Raw genomic sequence first — 19,040 nt, 5'->3', positions numbered from 1 at the left:
TTAAATTTTGAAACTAAATGATGTTTCACCAATAAAAATGAGCATGTATATCAATACTGAAGTAATAAATCAATCATCAATTTACATGTTATTTAATTTTTAAAATTTAATCACCATAGCATTACTTTTATTTTTATTTTTTATGCTTCCTTTCTTTTCCCACCTTTTTTTAACCATGTTCTTGGAATTGAATTCCGATTTCAATAATTAAAGTTGAAAACTCTCTCTCTCTCTCTCTCTCTCCTATTTATGTAAGCATCACTTCAGTACTTGAAGTCTCAGGGCTTCAGCACTTGTCTTCTCTCTACTGGTGTATCTAAGTTTTAGTTTGCCAATACATATTTGACTGCTAATCATTGATATTATTTTAACAAGCAAGGAACACATCCAGTTTAAATCTTAAATGGTGCAGTCCTTATTAGCTTGAGTTATGGCGGACTCCACTGTAACCATAAGGTTCGTCTGTTTCTCTAATTTTAACATCATTTCTTGTTTTCTTTCTTTTTCTTTAATGATGAGAAATGACATAATTATTAAAAGTTGAAAGAAGAATATTGTTAAATGAGAAGGGAGGGGGAGGGTTACTGTTAGATTACTTCTGCATAGTCATAATATTTATTTGAAACACGAACACAAAAGAAAATAAAGAATGTATTTGTAGTAGAGATTTCGCCGGCATTATATAGAGTAACCTTCAGGAGAATAATTTTTCATTTGAAAGGATTAGAAGAGAATTAGATATGAAATATTATTCCTCCTATTTTTGAAAAGAATTAGTATCAATAACTTTTGTTCTTGAGTAGTTCATCTTCTAACACCAATTTGGTCACAATTTTTTCATTTCTTCTTTTAATAAGCTTTAAAAACGACTTATCCATTTCAATCCAATTCTTTATACCAAAGGAGGCTTAATTCTACTCCAACAGATCTTATGTAACAGGAAAAAAAAAATGCCCTAAACAACAAAGAAATCTAAAGTAGGGAAGTAATGATTGACTTGAGTGACTCATAATCCTCTTTTGACTTGGAAAACAACTCAGCCAGCTTGTGAGCCATGCATTGTAACTCAATTCTGATAGGATTTCACCTTAAGTGGGTTTGTTGTGTGCGAATATATTTTTTTAAATTGTTATTATTAAGGAGATGAGAAGAGTTCGAAACTATTATATTAATTTAGAAAACAGAAAAGATTCGAACCGAAAACGCATGTGCAAATCTTGAACAATGACTTCTTAAAAAGTTCTAGAAAAATCACGTAAGTACGCATCTTCAACATATTAGCTTTCTTCTCTTCCGAAAAGTCGTTCTCCCGTTTAAAACTGAAATTAGAGAAAATGAAGTAATAAATCACTTCAGTGATTAAAGTTGTGGTCTTGTAGGGTTTTAAAAATTTATCATGTACTTATAAGTTATACACCCTATAAAATATTGGAACACATTGAAATTTGAAACGGCCAAAACTGATAGGTTATTCATAAATTCATATATATACTTTGCAAAGGTATGTTATATTGAGAATGCTAATCTTGTTCAACAATTTATGAAACCTATCAGTTTTCCTCATATATTTTGGAAATTTTTCAACACTTGTACACTCATATATACAGAGCTATCAAGGGAATGGATTCTTATTTTTTTATTAAAAAAATGGGAATTAGTTGTGGGATCCACGTACACCAAATTGAATTAATATCTATTAAGTCTCTCTATATTAATATACAAATCCCTACAAAAAATCAATTCAATAAAAAAACATTTGCCTCTTTAATTGCCACGATGAAATTTCAATGTTTAAATATACTATTCATCAATTCTTTGAATCTCAATTAGATGCCTCAACCATTTTCGATTTGGCTGGTATTTTACAAGGATGATCAATGAGGTACAACTTAAAAAATAGACGTTTTGAATTGTTAAAGTTCGATATTATGTGCGTTCTAAAATTAATCCCTATATTTTGAAAAAAATAGGAGTCCTTTTCTTTAAATCCATGCATATATATATTTATGGGGAAATGTTGAATAATATGTTTATTGTGTCTTGTACAGTGATCTAGGTCATTGGAATACTTTAGAGGAGGGGGAAGCTTCCAAGGAAGATGGAGGACACAGAAGTAGAACTGCTGCAGAATCGCTAACAGTTGAACCACAACGTCATCAACCAAAAATATTCCTTCCAACCTAGGATATTATCTTTACAGTATCGCCTGCATTTTCTCTCTTCGTTGATCCCTTGATCTGCTATATTCCGTTCATCGTCAAGATCGACGGCCCTGGCTTCTCCTGGGAAGTATCGTTGGTGTGGACATTTTTGGCTTTACGATCAATCGGGGATCTCTTTTATTATATGGACATCGTTGTTTTTCTGAAGAGATTTTGCACCAAACTTAGTGCCAAGTCTTCTGCAGAGGCCTCCTCCACAAAAACTAATGATGATCGTCTTGCTACAACACTTCGTAATTTCATCCACAAGAAACCAGTTAGGTTCTTAGCCATTCTAGGTCGCATTTGGGTTGCTTTTCCCTTTCCACAGGTAAGACCTTAAGAGAAGGTGATCTCTTGCAAGTAATTAAATTTCACATTTAACAGCATGCATGATACCTAGATTTTATTTGGGAAAAATCAGTATTCGGTCTCTAGTTACTAATATTCTTTAAGTGAGACCTTATTAGTTTTTAGATTTTGATCGAAGTCCTAAGCATTAATGTATTATTAAATTTACATGTCAGCTACATAACTTTTCAAAATAAAAATTAGTAATTTACAAGTCAGTTACATAATTCGCCCGAATTCCAAGCCCAAAACTGACACGCCAAATGAAAGTTGAGTTAATCCGAACAGCCTAAAAAGTCGAAAACATCCACTTTCAGGATTTGACAGCAACAAATAATCTATTAACCCTTAAATTACCAATTCTCCAATCACTTTTTTCCGTTAAACGTGGCTTCCTCCATTTAACTTTATTGAATATAAAATAACGTAATTCTTGTCCCACATCAACACAATACTTATCCTATTATAAACAATACCGCACTATACTTTTTAGGATAAATTAGGTTCTAATCCCTCATTTTTCCTTCTCATTAACTGAAACCTTATTAATTTTTTTATCAAGGTTCCTTGACTTTTTTCCATGTCATTATTTGAATATTAATTAAATTTTTTACAAGTCAATATATGTTAATTTTAAAAATAAAAACCTATTAATCATTATATTTAGTATTTTTCATACATTTCTATTTATAATTTGTATTTTTTTTATTTGACAATTTTCTTTTTAGTTTTAATTTGTGCCTATAATTTTCAATTTTAATACGTACCCATATTTTTTTTTTGTGTGAATGTACTTATGCTAATAATATGTATTTATTTTATGTTTTAAAATATATCAATAATTATTTCTTAAACTATATTAATAATTATACTGGTACATTATTTTTTTGCTTGAGCTATGTGAAGAACAATATTACTTTGTTATTGATTTTTAAGTAATTGTTATATTGTAAAGTATTATTTTGAATTTGCTGAAATTTCATAATTTGTGGATATTGAATATATAAATGCATGAGTTAAATCCCTTAAATGATGCTAAGGACCTCGATCAAACTATTTAGGCCTAATTGGATAAATGGTCATCGTGGTTATAAGGTATTTGGAAGCTAGCCCTTGTGGTAAACAAATTCGGATTTAAACCCCTGTGGTCAAATTCTGTTAGGATTTATGCCCGAAATTAGAACTTCTGTCATTCCTCATTTAGTATCTTGCAGGTGGGTCTCATGGGTAAGACTAAGATGGTCATTTCTATCTCTGTGTGTGTGTCTCTCTATCTTCCAAAAAGCTTTAATTAATGTCTTCAAATTCATCAGACAGTAAATCCGGAAGCCCAAAAAGATCACCGCCAGTTCTGCCTAAGCGGCCGCCCCCACTGAGCCTCTCGGACCACGCTTTCAAGCATGTTATCATGAAGATGCAGCTTTAGAACCACTTGAACTCCCTCTCTCCCTCCACCGCCTCGTCGTCTCCCCACTCCTAGCCTGACCTCTCATCCGCCTTCAATTCCCTTACCCTTGACCAACCTGCACTCGATTCCACCTCGCTCATCTCCGACGAGCTCCTCCTTCGCATCTTCTCTAAGCTCCCAATTTCCCGCTACCTCCTCAACTCCCTCGTCTGCAAGCGGTGGATGTACCTCATCGGTCGGCTGGTGAATTCCGTGAAGCTTTTCGATTGGGGGTTTTTGAACTCGGGTCGGGTTTTCGCCCGGTTCCTGAATCTGGACGATGTCAATATTGTCCATGCCTGCATTTGGTCCCCAAGGAATTCGGGGATTCTGGTGACCAAGAAGGCTTTGAATGTTCATATCGACTCGCTTTGTTGAAATTTTCAGGTCGAAGGGTCGAGGGTCCACTCCAACAACATCGATACTGTCCCCACTTAACTACCTGCACAATCCTCAGGTGTGAGGTTTTATCACAAAAAGCCCCGGTGTTAGTTAGAGTGGCATAATTCTATTTAAAGTGCTTTCTCTTTTCCCTCTTGGCCGATGTGGGACAATGGGATCCAACACTCCCCCGCACGTGAGACCCTATTTATGGGTCACACGTGAAATTCCACACATCGACAACCACCGTGTCGGGACTCACCCAATCGCACGAGGTCATTGGGGACCCACCCAAACACGTGGCATCTTTGGCCTACGTGAACAATCATGTGGGGCCAATAGGGACCCACCCAATCATGTGGCAGTACGGGCCCGCCCCTTGGCTCTGATACCATGTTAAAATTTTCAGGTCGACGGGCCGAGGGTCCACTCCAACAACACCGATACTGTCCCCACTTAACCAACTACACAATCCTCAGGTGTGGGGTTTTATCACAAAAGGCCTCGGTGTTAGTTAAAGTGGGATAATTCTATTTAAAGTATTTTCTCTTTTCCCTCTTGGACGATGTGGGACAATGGTTTCCAACACGCTTTTTAGCCCCAATGGATTCATTAAGGAGAGCGATGTGTTGAAGAACAGTGTCGTGGACCATAGGCTAAGATTGTTCGCTTAATCGTACCTGAATTTACGACGAATTATGGTTATCGGTGCCAATGAAAATGGGTTGGTGAGGATTGCTGTGGAGTGACAAATATTGCAGGAACTGGAGCTGCATTGTTGTGGGGACTTGGCGTTGAAGGGGATTAGTAGGTGTAGGAACTTGTAGATTGTGAAATTGATTGGTTCTGTTGATGGGTTTTACAGGGTTGTGATTTCGGATATCGGGTTGACGATTTTAGCTCAGGGGTGTAGGAGGTTAGTGAAGCTTGAGCTCTGTGGGTGTGAAATGAGCTAAGATGGAAATGATGAAATGACCATCTTAGTCTTACCCTTGAGACTCACCTGCAAGTTACTAAAAGAGGAATGATAGAAGTTCTAATTTCGGGCATAAAATCATAATAAACATTGACAACAGGGGTTTAAATCCGAATTTTTTTACCACATGAGCTATCTTCCAACCTTATGACCACGGGGACCATTTATCCGATAAGGCCAACTATTTAAACAAATAAGGTTTCATTCAAATAATTAGGTTGCCTATAGACCAGAACCAAAATGACCCTATTTTTACGTACATTCCTGTTTTTGTTTTTTGAGTATAACGATATATTTTATACTAAAAAGAGAGAAGAGTTCGGCTAAGCCACACAATGGACAACACGTACATTCTACTAAGTTTGTCATTTTGCTACCTATTCTTTATTGTGGGGCAAGGTTTGCCTTGTGGGTCTAGGACGAGATTTAAAAATTTGACACACATTAGATAGATTATCAAGTAAAGGCTTTTTAGCTAAAATGCTCTCTAAAATTTGTATAATTCCTTACTTTGGTCCATAAGATTTGAAATCAATAGAAGTGGTCCCTGAGTTTGTCCACCATCAATCATTTTAGTCCTTCAGTGAAAAATTATGTTAAATAAAGACTAAAATGACAAAAATACCCTTAATTTAATAAATAATGGCCAAAAATGATTTGACAAAAATTAAGGGTATTTTTGTAATTTTATCTTTATGTAATGGAGATTATTCAAGAAATGACCAAAATGATTGATGATGGACAAACTTAAAGACCACTTATATTGATTTTAAATCTCAAGGATCCAAATTGAGGAGTTATGCAAACTTCAAGAACCATTTTACCTATAAAGCCGTAAGTAAATTAATGATTTAATAACATCGGTTAGCCGATAACCCAATTTAACTGTTTGTTCAAATGTCTCCAGGCACTATTGCTCGTTGGAGGTGCTACAGAATTTGATTATTATATGCTTATTTCACTAATTCCATTCCAGTATATACTGAGGGCTTATAACTACTACAAATGGCTTGATCGACGTGCTAACGTAGAGACTGTACCAAGAAGATTCCTTAAAGCTATATTAGACTTCGTTCCTTTCATCATTGCTTCTCATGTAAGTACAAATCTTCATTATTTCGGATATTTGGGGTGAAAAATCCAAATTTTGTTGAAATCTTATTGTTGAGATATATGAGTGTATATATGATAAACTTTTTAAAACTAGCATGGTTCACCATCAACATATTTACTAATATTGTTCTCCACGTAATCACCATACCACTAGGTGCTGAATTTTTCCACTAAAAGCGTATGTGCTAGTAGCATTCAACCTTTCTCATATAAACTGTAAATAATCTTTTTAAGTCTTCAATGTGAGACTATTCTCCAACAATGGATATAGCAATGTTCAAGCATTAACCGGTTAGTAACCAACAATGTCATCTCATAATCTTAACCAATATTCGGGTGAAAAATCTAAATTTTGTTGAAATCTTATTGTTGAGATACATGAGTGTAAATATGATAAACATTTTGAAACTAGCATCGTCCACCATCAACATATTTACTAATATTGTTCTCCACGTAACCACCATACCACTAGGTGTGGGATTTTTCCACTAAAAGCGTATGTGCTAGTAGCATTGAACCTTTCTCATATAAAATGTAAATTATCTTTTTAAGTCTTCAATGTGAGACTATTCTCCAACAATAGATATAGCAATGTTCAAGCACTAACTGGTTATTAGTAACCAACAACGTCATCTCATAATCTTAACCAATATTCGGGTGAAAAATCTAAATTTTGTTGAAATCTTATTGTTGAGATATATGAGTGTAAATATGATAAACTTTTTAAAACTAGCATGGTCCACCATCAACATATTTACTAATATTGTTCACGTAACTACCATACCACTAGATGCGGGATTTTTTCACTGAAAGCGTATGTGCTAGTAGCATTGAACATTTCTCATATAAACAGTAAATTATCTTTTTAAGTCTTCAATGTGAGACTATTCTTCAACAATAGATATAGCAATGTTCAAGCATTAATCGGTTAGTAACCAACAACGTCATTTCATAATCTTAACCAATATTTTTTAAAATCAACATCCAAAGAAGGAAAACTTTCACAATAACAATGCAATTAGTGAAATGATGTCTGATTTGGTCAACTTTTGCAAGCTTGATCTTTGAATTGACCTAAAATATGAGCCGGCTAGTTAATGAGATGACGTTACGTAGCAAGCTTAAATATATAATTAGTATCGTATTAACATATTAACTGGTTAGTTCTTTAGCACTCCTAATATTAGTTACAGTTAACTTCTCATATGATTTTGAATAAACAAAGGGAAAACATTTGAGAATACTGAATAGGAGTAAGAGCATGTTTACTTCTTTAAAGGCCATCTAATTTGAGGGGTTTGGTGCTTTCATTTCATTATCTTTTATATTTTTTTTCTATACTTTCTAGAACTTTGATTATTAACCATATCGTCTCGTTTGTCCTTCAGCTTTACGGATCCTTGTGGTACTTTTTTGCTGTGGTACAACATATAACGTGTGAGGGGAAAGAAAACTGTGACTATGGTATATATAAGTATGCTAAATCTGTGTTAACGTCAAGATATCTTCCAAGAAAGATCTTGCACTGTTCTTGGTGGGGCCTGCGAAATCTTAGGTTTGCATTTGTATGACTTTTCATGTTTGATCACTTATTTTGTCTTCCTTGCAGTTAAATTCCATAAAAAAAATATTCCAGTTTTCTAAAAGAATGTATTCAATAATTAAATATTGCCCTCCATTTTATTTTTTTGCAGTTCTTTTGGTTCAAACCTTGAGACCAGTTTCGACACGATCCAAATCATCTTTTCTGTTGTGATCTCTATAAGTGGCTTGATACTATTTTTAGTATATCTCAATTCGAGGGTGCAGGTTGGTGCTGTGATCAGTACTCTTTTAAGCAAAAAATTTGTCATTAATTAAGCTTAAAGTTCCTCCATGCAATTTTTTGTGTGTATTCATGCACGTACGTATGTTTTTGGATTCTCGTCATGAAATCACTTTATAGAGTTACTAAACATGCAGGGGTTCCAAAAAGCAGCCGAGCAGCGGATATTGAGAAAGAAGAAGGAAAAGACATATCCAGTCTTGATAGAACAAACACTTACCGTTCCTCGTTTCTGCTTGGATTCATTAAAGAAAGTATGTAACTAGAAAATTTTGAATTTAACAGTCAATAAAGATAATATACGTCATGTGTAATTAATTGTATCTAATGAACATTGTATGCAGGTTCCAATTATTGAAAGTACAGATAAAAAAGGGTTGAAAGCAATATCTGAGCATCTAAAGCCGGTGATTTATAATGAGGATGTGTATATTATTAGGGAGGGCGAACCGTTGCGGAAGATGTTGTTCATCTGGCGAGGCACTACTTTGACCTACACAACTAGTAAAGGTGCAACAAATGTTTGCAAATGCCTTGAGAAAAATGATTTATATGGAGAAGAACTTGTAATTTGGGCATTGAAATCTGCCTCATTTTCTGAGTTGCCTATCTGCACTACAACCCTGGTGTCCCAGTCAAAAGTTGAAGCATTTTCAATCACGGCAAGCAACTTGAAGTCTGTAATCGCTAAGTTTTGGTTGTTCTTTAGAAGGGATCTTTCTCACTCTCTGGTGGAGTGTTTTGCAGCTTCTTCCATACAAGTAGCCTGGCGCCGCCACCACTCAAAAAAGCTAAGAGATCAACTGGCTGGGACAAGTGGAGTATTTTGCAGCTTCTTCCATACGAGTAGCCTGGCGCCGCCACCACACAAAAAAAGCTAAGAGATCAACTAGCTGGGGCAAATGTGTGTTTTGAGTTGGTATCGCTTTTGTTTTGTGTGTGTGTTTTAAGTTGGTATTGCATGCTTTGGTTCCTCTTTATGTTGCTTTACTCGCTTTTGGCCTTGGTTTCCCTTCAATTCCGTGGTGTGTCCTACATTTTGGTTTGTGGTATGAAAAGTGTGTAATCATTGACATTCGTGAGAACGATATTATGTATGAATTAAAAGCTCAAATTGTGGATCATCTTCTTCAAATTGAACATGGAGTAGTGGAACTGGTGTTTATGTTCATTAATATTTGTAGCATAATGTGAATGGTGGTGCTGGTATTAATGTTGTAGGCGACCACTAAAAAGAAATAAATCAAACTAGTATGTCCACAAACAAAGTATGTGAAATTTTTTATTTTTGTTTTTAAAATTGAAGAAGAGAGTGAGAGTGAACTTGGGAGTGGGGGAGAAGGAGAGATGTTTTATTTTTATTTTTTTAATTTAGAGATGTTAAAATCATCTCTAGGTGAGGCTTAAATAAAAAACAGAAAAATTTTGTTATGTAAAATTACGTTACTACCCTTCATTTTTTTGTTGTGATAGAAAACTAAATAGTCTTTTCATATTTTTTTGGTTGACAAAGATGATTTTATTAATATGCAGTTTAGATTCTTATGTTGTAGCATAACGGGTTAGGGTTTATATAGCTACTATAACTCTGTTGTTTTTATAACGACTATGAAGAGCGCCAACATGCAAGCTATAGCTTGGGCCAGGTGCACAATTGGCTGGAATTCATGGTTACGGTATCCTATCACCATAAAGATATTCAAGATTGTTGAAAAATATTAGTATTTAAGTTTATTTTAGTATTTGGATTTTGCTTGTTAGTTTAGGATTTGGGCTTAACCCATCGAAGTTAGGGGCTCTTAGGTTTAGTTTCCTATAAATATAGTTTGTAATTTAGTTTAAGAAACATGTTAGTTACAACGTAGCGTCTTGGGATTTTATATTCGTTTCGCCATTCTCAGTTTATTTAATAATATTATTATTATTTTGTAGTCTTGTTCGTTGCACACTCTGATATTCAACTTGGTATCATAGTAGGTTTGATCCTTTGGGATTTAATCTGCTTCTGTTTTGTTCGTATCAATTTGTCTATCTCGTTGTTTGTTTTGTCCAGTTTCATTCCGTGAAACTTTTTTGTTTTTTGGTTTGGGTTAACCTTTGTTTGTCGTTTAAAAAAAAAAAAGAATCTGTTGAAGTTTGGAGACGGAATCGTGCTAAGCCACCAGCCTGCCGCTGCTCCTGCTGTTGTCCATCGCTGTGCTTGTTCCAATTCCCTTCCCAACGATCTGATCACTTGCACTGTGATCAGACGAATTCACCACCATCTCGCACTTTTCTTGAACATCCTGACGAACCCAGATCTTGAGTTCTCCTTAAGTGCCTCTATCTAGAAGCCCATATTTGAATATGTTGCTCAACCCATTCAATTTGCCGATGTTGTAACCTCTGCCTTAGAACCACTCTCTTGTTGCTGTTTTTTCGCACTGCCGCGGCACCAATGCGCCACAAACCTCTAGTTTGATTTTGTATTGTCCATCAGAGCTTAAGTGAAAGAATGATTAAATAAAGACAATGGCATGCCAAAGAAAAAAATACCCGCCCTTTAAACTTCAGTAATGCATAGTCTTGTTGTGGTTTTTTGTTTTTTCTAAAGACCAGACTAAGAGAATGGTCAACACCAACATCCTATGTAATCAGATCATCGCAAAGACTAAAATATAAGCTCACAAATATAATCCTAACACAATCAGATCATTGCCAACAAAAAATTTCCGTTATTAAAAACATAAGTGCATTGAGAAGGTGTAAAAAAGAGTAATGACCATAAAACTAATGATTTCATTCATATGTCACATAGAGACAAATTGGTTTGTGGGCTTCATATTGAGGGATAAAGGGACTTATCAAAATAGATCCCACTAACCTCTCTATTTAAAAACATAACATGATTTAGGTGATTAAAACTCATTTGAACAATCAGGAAAAGTTGAGTGAAAACAATTAACTAATTAACCACTTGCACCCTGCTCACAGTGAAAAGCAATTTCAAATCAATAGCCATATGAATCCAGATTCATTAACATGGATGATTGGCTGATAAGAATCCAGGGCACAGATGAAACCTTCCTAAACTTGGCATTTGGTAATTCAAACAATTAAATGAAAGAACAAAATTATGTCCAATCATTCCCAAACAACTAATTTTGCCATAATTTTCTTCTTTCATTCAATTGTTTCAATGACCAAATGGCTAGTTTGCCACGGTTTCATTTGTGCCCCAGATTCTTGTAAAACATGAAGTTTAAAGAAACATGAAGCTTTAAAGTAACAGAAGCATAAATGAAGTAAAATGGCAATTGGGTTAACAAATCTTGGAATTAAACTAAATCACAAAATGAAAATCACCTCCAATAAATTGACATTTTATATTTTTGGCTGGCAAAAAAATATGTATCTTTGATGGAATATGAAAATAAAAATGCAAATTGACAAAAGCATTGAAATTGAAATGCACAGAGGCAAAGCAAATTAGAAAACCTTAAACCAAATGACAGCCTAGAAATGGAAGCAAATGTGAACTGTTTTTAATCATTTAGGTTCAAATGATTGGCTGGAGAAAGGGCCATTCTTTGAATTTACATGATAAAAAACATAACATAATTTAGGTGTTCAAATAACCGAAACTGAGAAATACAAATTACAAAAAAAAATTGAGAAAAACAATTAAATTGAAATGCACAGAACAAAACAAATTGAGAAAAACACTTAAATTTCTTTATGCACAGAAGAAAGCCAAGCAGAAAAGCTTAAACCAAATCACAGCCTGGAAATGTCAAGGCTTCAAAGCATGGACATAGTCTAAATCAAATCTAATCAAACGAAATTAAAGCTAATTAAAAAATGACTACATTCAAACATTTCACGAACGAAAGGGCGAGGGAGGGCAGATTATAGCATCGTGAACGAACATACGAAGTGAGAGGCAACAAAGGTTAATCTCACATGTTAAAAAATTCTAAAATCGCACTATCTGAAATGGAAAGCATAGGGAAACAACGTATCGAAGTTCAGGACATACCAAAGTCTTGATCAAAAGGTAAGTCTCAAAACATTTCACTTTCATACCTCACGTACTATTTTATTTCAATTTCACCACCATCTCGCACTTTTCTTGAACGTCCTGACGAACCCAGATCTTGAGTTCTCCTCATGTGCCTCCATCTAGAAGCCCATATTTGAATATGTTGCTCCATTCAATTTGCCGATGTTGTACCCTCTGCCTTAGAACCACTCTCTTTGGCAAGCCAGTTTGATGGGGTCTCGTTTTGACGTTGGGGAGATCCATAGATTTGGATAGAGTCTCGCCTATAGATAGAGGAAAAGTATGCGCGCTAGCAAGCTACGGCTTACGCAATTAATTGGATTAGATAGCCCTTCAGGCAACCAACCAAATCCAGCACATCAAATTCCGATCAAGTTGATATAAGGCATATTATTAAAAAAAATTGTATTAGTTGTATCAGTTGCTATGTAGAGTTGTGTATCTTAGAAAGAGCCATGTTTATGAAGAGTTGTATCTCTTTAGTAGTTTGGGATTGTGTCTTTTATGTTTATGGTGCTATTGTAATTATAAATAGTCCATGTATGTAACAAATTATTGAATCAATTCTAAAAAAGGCATTCAATTATCAATAAAATTTCAATCTTGTCCTTCAAACCCTCACTCCCATATTCTCTCATATTTTTTCCTTCCGCAATATAATTTTAAAATGTAATTTTATTCACACATCTTTTTTTCTTTTTACAGACTTTTTTTATTTTTTATTTTGTGATCAAATAAATTAAAAAATAATAATTAACAAGAGTCGCCATAAGATAAAAATTAAAAGTGTGACTATCAATATCCAATTCGAAATTGCTGCTCTTTCCTCCAACACCTATCACATCCATCGAGTGGAGTCCGCGCGGAGCCTCTACTTTGGCCGTGACGGTATCTGACAACAATCAGCTGACGTAAGTAATACATAGAGACAAGATTGAATTGATAAAAAAATCTTTGACCTTCCTGATGTTTATGTACGAACTCAAAATATTTGTCTTTATTTTTTTTGAAAGAAAGGTAATATCATTACCAACAACACGCCAAAGTTACAAAGACAGAGGTCCAATTACAACACACACACAAAATAAGATATGGACCCCCAAAACAAAGCCCAAACAAAGGTTTTGAGCTCATAAACAGACAAACCAAACAGCAAACCCTACTCCTGCAAGAACAGCCGCCGCTGAAGTATCTCCGAGATCCCGCCGGAAACCGACTCCATAGGTCCATCCTTCCAACTTCACATAATTGATGAAAGAGATGACTCCAACATCGTCCAAAAAGCACCACGCAAATCGGAACCACAACCACAAACCAAAGGAAGATAGTGAGAGATAACCCACTAGCAACAAATCCACCGAAGGCAACTGAGCCACCAAAGAAAAATCCATGGGAGGTGGTGGTGTGAACACCCGAGCCGAAGCTCTACGCACTTTCCGAGGGAATCGCGTCGAAATTCGTTGAAAGAGTGTGGTTACAGATCCGAAAAAATATGGGGTTGAAGAAAGCCAGAGCCAAATTTGATGGGCAGGAAGAGGAAGGAAGAAAACCATGGAGGTGAAAGATGGGAGAAGGGAAAGATCGAGGATTATCAGTGGAAAAGACGCAGGAAAATTGACCACAAGAGGAAAAGAAAACAGGGAAACCGACAGCCACCGACCCTGGCCAGAGCTAGGGTCGACGGCAGAGAAGGGATGGTGGAGTTGGAAACTACCATACACAGGTGATAAGAAACTCTCACAGTAAAGGGGAAGAAGAGAAACACGAGTTGGCTTGGAAGTTTGGAACCCTCTAGTAATATTTTAAGTACTTAACTTTTCAGTGAAAAAGCGCAAACTAGTGCCAGCCAAAGCGCGGTCTTGAATTTCAACAATTTAATAAAAGGAAAACTATCGAAAAAAGACTTAAAGGGTAAAGTGAATAGTATCATGTTTGACTTTTTAATGTAAAAATGTAATTTTTCGTTAAAGTAAACAGTACTGCGAACTTTTCGTTAAAACTTTGTCTAACAAAATGCTCACTGACTGAACACACTTTGCAGTTTCATCTGAGGAGGCTGGAACTTTTGGGGGGCCAATTGGGCAGGTTATATGTTTTCTCCTAATCAAATCCATGAAATTATAGTTATATGTTGATGGTTTGTAACCTTAAAAAGTCTAATCATTTAGTGCTCGTTGGATAACTATTTTTTTTTGCTAGATAATTATTAAACCGACTCTAAAAAGTTCCGAATTTTATATCTAATTTCTTGGTTTTTTGTGCTCCCATTTTTCTTATAGGGCAACAAAAGTTGCAATTATGATTGGCTTTGGCACGCGGACAAGGATTGTCTGCCCTCCTATTTTCCATAATCTTTCATGCCTTTTTATTTTGTGTGGTCACGGTTAAGCCACATTAACATTTTATATTAATTTTTTTATAAAGATAATAAGACAAAAATGAATAGTAATATAAAATGTTGACATGACTTAACCGTGACCACACAAATAAGAGGGCATGGAAGAGCATGGAAAAATGAAGGGTAGACAATCCTTGTCCTTGGCACACTTATTCTCCTTACAAGTTACAAGACAGGCAAAAAACAGGTAAGCATATCACCAAACAGAGAAGACTAGATATCATGCTGCAAGATCATGAGTATTTATTTTAATTTCCATTTCTGTAAAACACTGGCAACAGTTGATCTGTGAATAGCGTCTTAAAAGTAGCAAGTTCAAATTGGTTTTATAATTCAGAATTGGATCCCCTCCGAGGTAACCCCTCGGGATCCTCTTTACTCATTAACACGGGTCGTTGGATTTTGATCCAACAGTTACAATTATCATAACTGAGATACTCTGTTTGTAGTCGTTTGATCAATATTCAACGGCCTGTCTTATTGGGACAGGAGGATCCCGAGGGTTGTCTCGAGGAGGATCCAATTCCTTATAATGCTCTTATGCTTCAGATTATCGAAAAATGATTTTGTGTGACTATAACATCATGCGTGACGATATTAATCAACTTTTGTTGTAATACATATGCCTACCCATCATTAGTTTTAGACTTAGTGGATAAGGAGGCCCCTACTTCGAACCTGGCTGCTATGCCCTCCCAGTTCCCATACACTCTCATCCCCTCATATTTGTGCGATCACGGTTAAGCCACATCAACATTTTATATCACTATTGCTTTTTGTCTTATTATCTCTATAAAAAAAATCAATATAAAATGTTGACATGGCTTAACCGTGACCGCACAAACTAAAAGGAGATGGGAGTGTATGGGAACTGAGAGTGCAGAGAAGCCGGGTCCCCCTACTTCAATTGAAATCGCAGAATCTCTTTATGTCGCTGCAGACGAAAATATCCAATGAATGCTCTTTGATGGTCATCCCAATGGACCTGGATTGTCTGCCCTCCCTCATCTCATACTTTTCACATCCCCTCATATTCTGTGGTTACGGTTAAGTCACGTCAACATTTTATATTCCCATTGCTTTTTGTCTTATTATTTCTATAAAAAAAATCAATATAAAATGTTGACGTAGCTTAACCGTAACCACAGAAATAGGAGGGGATGTGAAAGGTATGGGATGGGGAGGGCAGACAATCCAGGTCCCATCCCAATGAGTTGATTGATCGTAGTGTATATGTAGCAATAAGACATATGTACAACTATGTTCAATTGTAAAAGTACTAACTTGTGTGGGAAAAAATGTAAAAGAGTGAGTGGTGGTTGTGGTGAGGCGGTTAAGATTGTAATTTAACTTGATAACTATATTTAATCTTTCAATTTAAAAAAGCGATGGTTCATGCATACGTGTCAAACCAATTAACGATTTAGGTAATAAGTAATATTTTTATGATAAATCATCTATTTGTTTGATTTATATGAATGACTAAAAGATTTATAAATTGAATGATTAGTCTTGCATATATGATCTTTACTAACGAGAATAAGTGATTCTGATTATAATGTTCATACGGTAAAATACGTAAATTATAAGTGGGAGGACAATTAAGTTCCCTCTTCAGGAGAACATAAGTATTATCCTTCCACAAAACCTCTTGTAACATAGAAACTTAGAAACTTCAGGTATTAAGTTCCCTCTCTCAACGTTGAATTTAATGTATTTAAAAATTTAAAATTGTTCAAATTTTAGATTAAATCATTGGAGAATGATTGGTTAGTTTAAAATTTAAATTTTGATAGGCCAACATTTTAACCCTAACCTAAATTCTGGATTAAATTTACCTAAATTTTAAATTTTAACGCAAAACTTATTTTAAACTCAATTATTAAAAAAAAATGAATTAGTTTAAAACTTAATTTTAAGTTTTAACTCAAAAATTGAACGTGATCTTAGAACATGAAATTTGTTTATAGGTATCAATGATCATGTTATAATTTGCGACCAAGATTTTCAAAAGTTTAATGTTATATTATTGAGACCAAGACTTCCAAAAATTAATTAATACACCTTTGACTAGGAACAGTAAAAAATGATTGACAGCTGAGAGAGTTGTTCTGGGAGGTGGATTTTCTCCCATTCTAATGTCTCTCTCATTCCCTTTTCTTCTATTTGAACGGTCACGATTAAGTCTCATTAACACCTTATATTGATTTTTTATAGAGATAATAAAACAAAAAATAATGTGTAAGAGGAAAGGAGGGAAGGGAATGAGAATAGGAGGGGAGGGAATGAAGAAAAAGGAAATTTATTAGGAAATTGTTATTGGCACTTCAAAAATCACATTGTACATTCCAAACTTTCTATAATTAGAAAGAAAAATACACTTGTGAGAAGTGTAGATTGAGATTTTTTGAATACTAATAACAGTTCCATTTATTAAACCCTAAACACTAAAGCCAACTAGGCAAGTTGCTAGTTTAATTTATATTTTAATTTCCTTTTACTTTGGTTCGAAGAGGAAGTTTTCATATAGGATAACGTTATTCATGCACTTTTTTGACTCTTTCTTTTTATATATTTTTTTAATTTTTGATTATTAGATTGAATGAATTGAAAATATAAAAAAAAATTAGCAATAAATGTGTGAAAGATAAAAAAATATGTGAATAGCACCATTCAATAAAAAAACTAGCTGCGCCATCCACACGCTACCACCAACCCCATGAAATGAAAATTTTCTATGGTAAACTAGCATGTAAAAAAATAAAAAAATAAAAAGGAGAGGAATGAGTGACATGAGAAAAGATTCAAGGGGCCCTTTACAATAGTAATGAAGATGAGTGTTCTCTGCACCAGCGTGGGTTCGGATCTCATTAACTCTCTAATCTAATAAATCTATTATTTGAAAAAAGAAAAAAAAAAGATGATGGTGTTAGAAAATTAAATATTAAAATTTTAATTTCTATAAAATGAATGGAAATTGTTGGTTTGAATCCCAATGACTCTCTAATCTAACAAATTTATCATTTGACAAAAAAAACAAAAAAAAGAGAAAAGAGAGAGATTATGGTGTTAGAAAATTAAATATTAAAAGTTTAATTTCTAAAAAATGGAATGGAAATTCTCTATGAACCAATTTTTTAATATGTTACAACTCCTTTATGGTTCACGAGGATATTTTTCGGATCTTCTTTGTAAAGATTTAGAGAACTTTTTAATTGTGTTTATTTATCGTACATCATGCGGTTAAAAATTATTGTAAATTTTTTTTATTTAAAATTAAATATAAATATTATAGGGGTGTGTTATCCACACACCCTATTTTACTTCTCACGCACCCCTTGATAATTTTTATTCTTTGATCTTCTTCAATTCATCCAATCTAACGATTAAAAATTAAAAAGATATGTGAGAAGTAAAATATGATGTGTGTATATCACACCTTATATTATAAAACAAAAATTAATGTATAATAAACACACAATTAAAAAATCATTAAAATCTCTCATTCTTACACAACCAATGATGGTACGCAACTTTTGGAGTTGCTTCTGCAGACTCAACCTTTCAACCTTCTCAGGGCAGAGCATGTGCGTTGGGGCCCAGCCTGCCCATGCGCTAGCAATAATCGGCGAATATGGGTTACCCGGGCTTGTACGAAGTATCCTTAATTGTCGTTTGTCAAACTATAGTATTAACAAAACTAATCGGGCATTTAGTGCTATGTCAAATTAATTTGTGCATCGGATAATATGTTAGACTATAATAATTTTTTAAGAGAAATGTCATTAGCACTTCAAAAATCTCATTTGGCAAGCCAAATTTTTTATAATTAGAAAGAAAAATACACTTGTGAGAAATGTAGAAAAAGATTTTTGAAATACTAATAACAGTTATCTTTTCTAAAAAATTTCACAAAATAATTGTTGTTAAAACTTAAAAGGAAAATTGGGAAGAAAAATAAACACCATAAACCAAGAAAATTCACAAAGAGGAATTTGTTTTCTATTATTTCTCAAAAAAAATTGAAAGGAAATTCACAGAGGACACAGTTTTTTTTTTTTTTGGTTCAACAAACCAAGAACGCTCATCGGTGAGAAAATTGGGGCTGACTGTGATTTTAGGTATTGGGCTGGGGAAGAGCATTAACAGAATTCAATTTGGAGGAAGTGAAGAGCCGAGTGGTGCCTCCAGTCATCAGCCAATACGCCAGATTACCCAACAACCACAGATGATGCCCTACCACGACTTCGTACTCGGCTTTAGAGCGGTGAATTCCTCAACTTCCATCTGCCTCTCTCTCTGTATA

The 19,040-nt window shown here is 34.5% G+C and overlaps 1 protein-coding gene and 2 pseudogenes across 1 annotated transcript; all 3 read left to right on the top strand.

The window, feature by feature from the left end:
• Nucleotides 1-19,040, top strand: part of LOC126605504 (cyclic nucleotide-gated ion channel 1-like) — a 95,849-nt pseudogene that overhangs the window by 7,095 nt on the left and 69,714 nt on the right.
• Nucleotides 2,143-6,562, top strand: LOC126605547 (uncharacterized). The gene is made up of 2 exons (XM_050272964.1): nucleotides 2,143-2,532; nucleotides 6,264-6,562. The coding sequence occupies exons 1-2, from the start codon at nucleotides 2,347-2,349 to the stop codon at nucleotides 6,489-6,491; spliced, it is 414 nt and encodes a 137-aa protein (XP_050128921.1). The 5' UTR covers nucleotides 2,143-2,346; the 3' UTR covers nucleotides 6,492-6,562.
• Nucleotides 3,429-4,652, top strand: LOC126605537 (F-box protein At5g51380-like; annotated as a pseudogene).

Source organism: Malus sylvestris, chromosome 2, assembly GCF_916048215.2.
Source record: "Malus sylvestris chromosome 2, drMalSylv7.2, whole genome shotgun sequence".
Taxonomy (NCBI): domain Eukaryota; kingdom Viridiplantae; phylum Streptophyta; class Magnoliopsida; order Rosales; family Rosaceae; genus Malus; species Malus sylvestris.
Note: the sequence above shows the minus strand (reverse complement) of the source record. Positions and strands in the feature narration are given on the sequence as shown.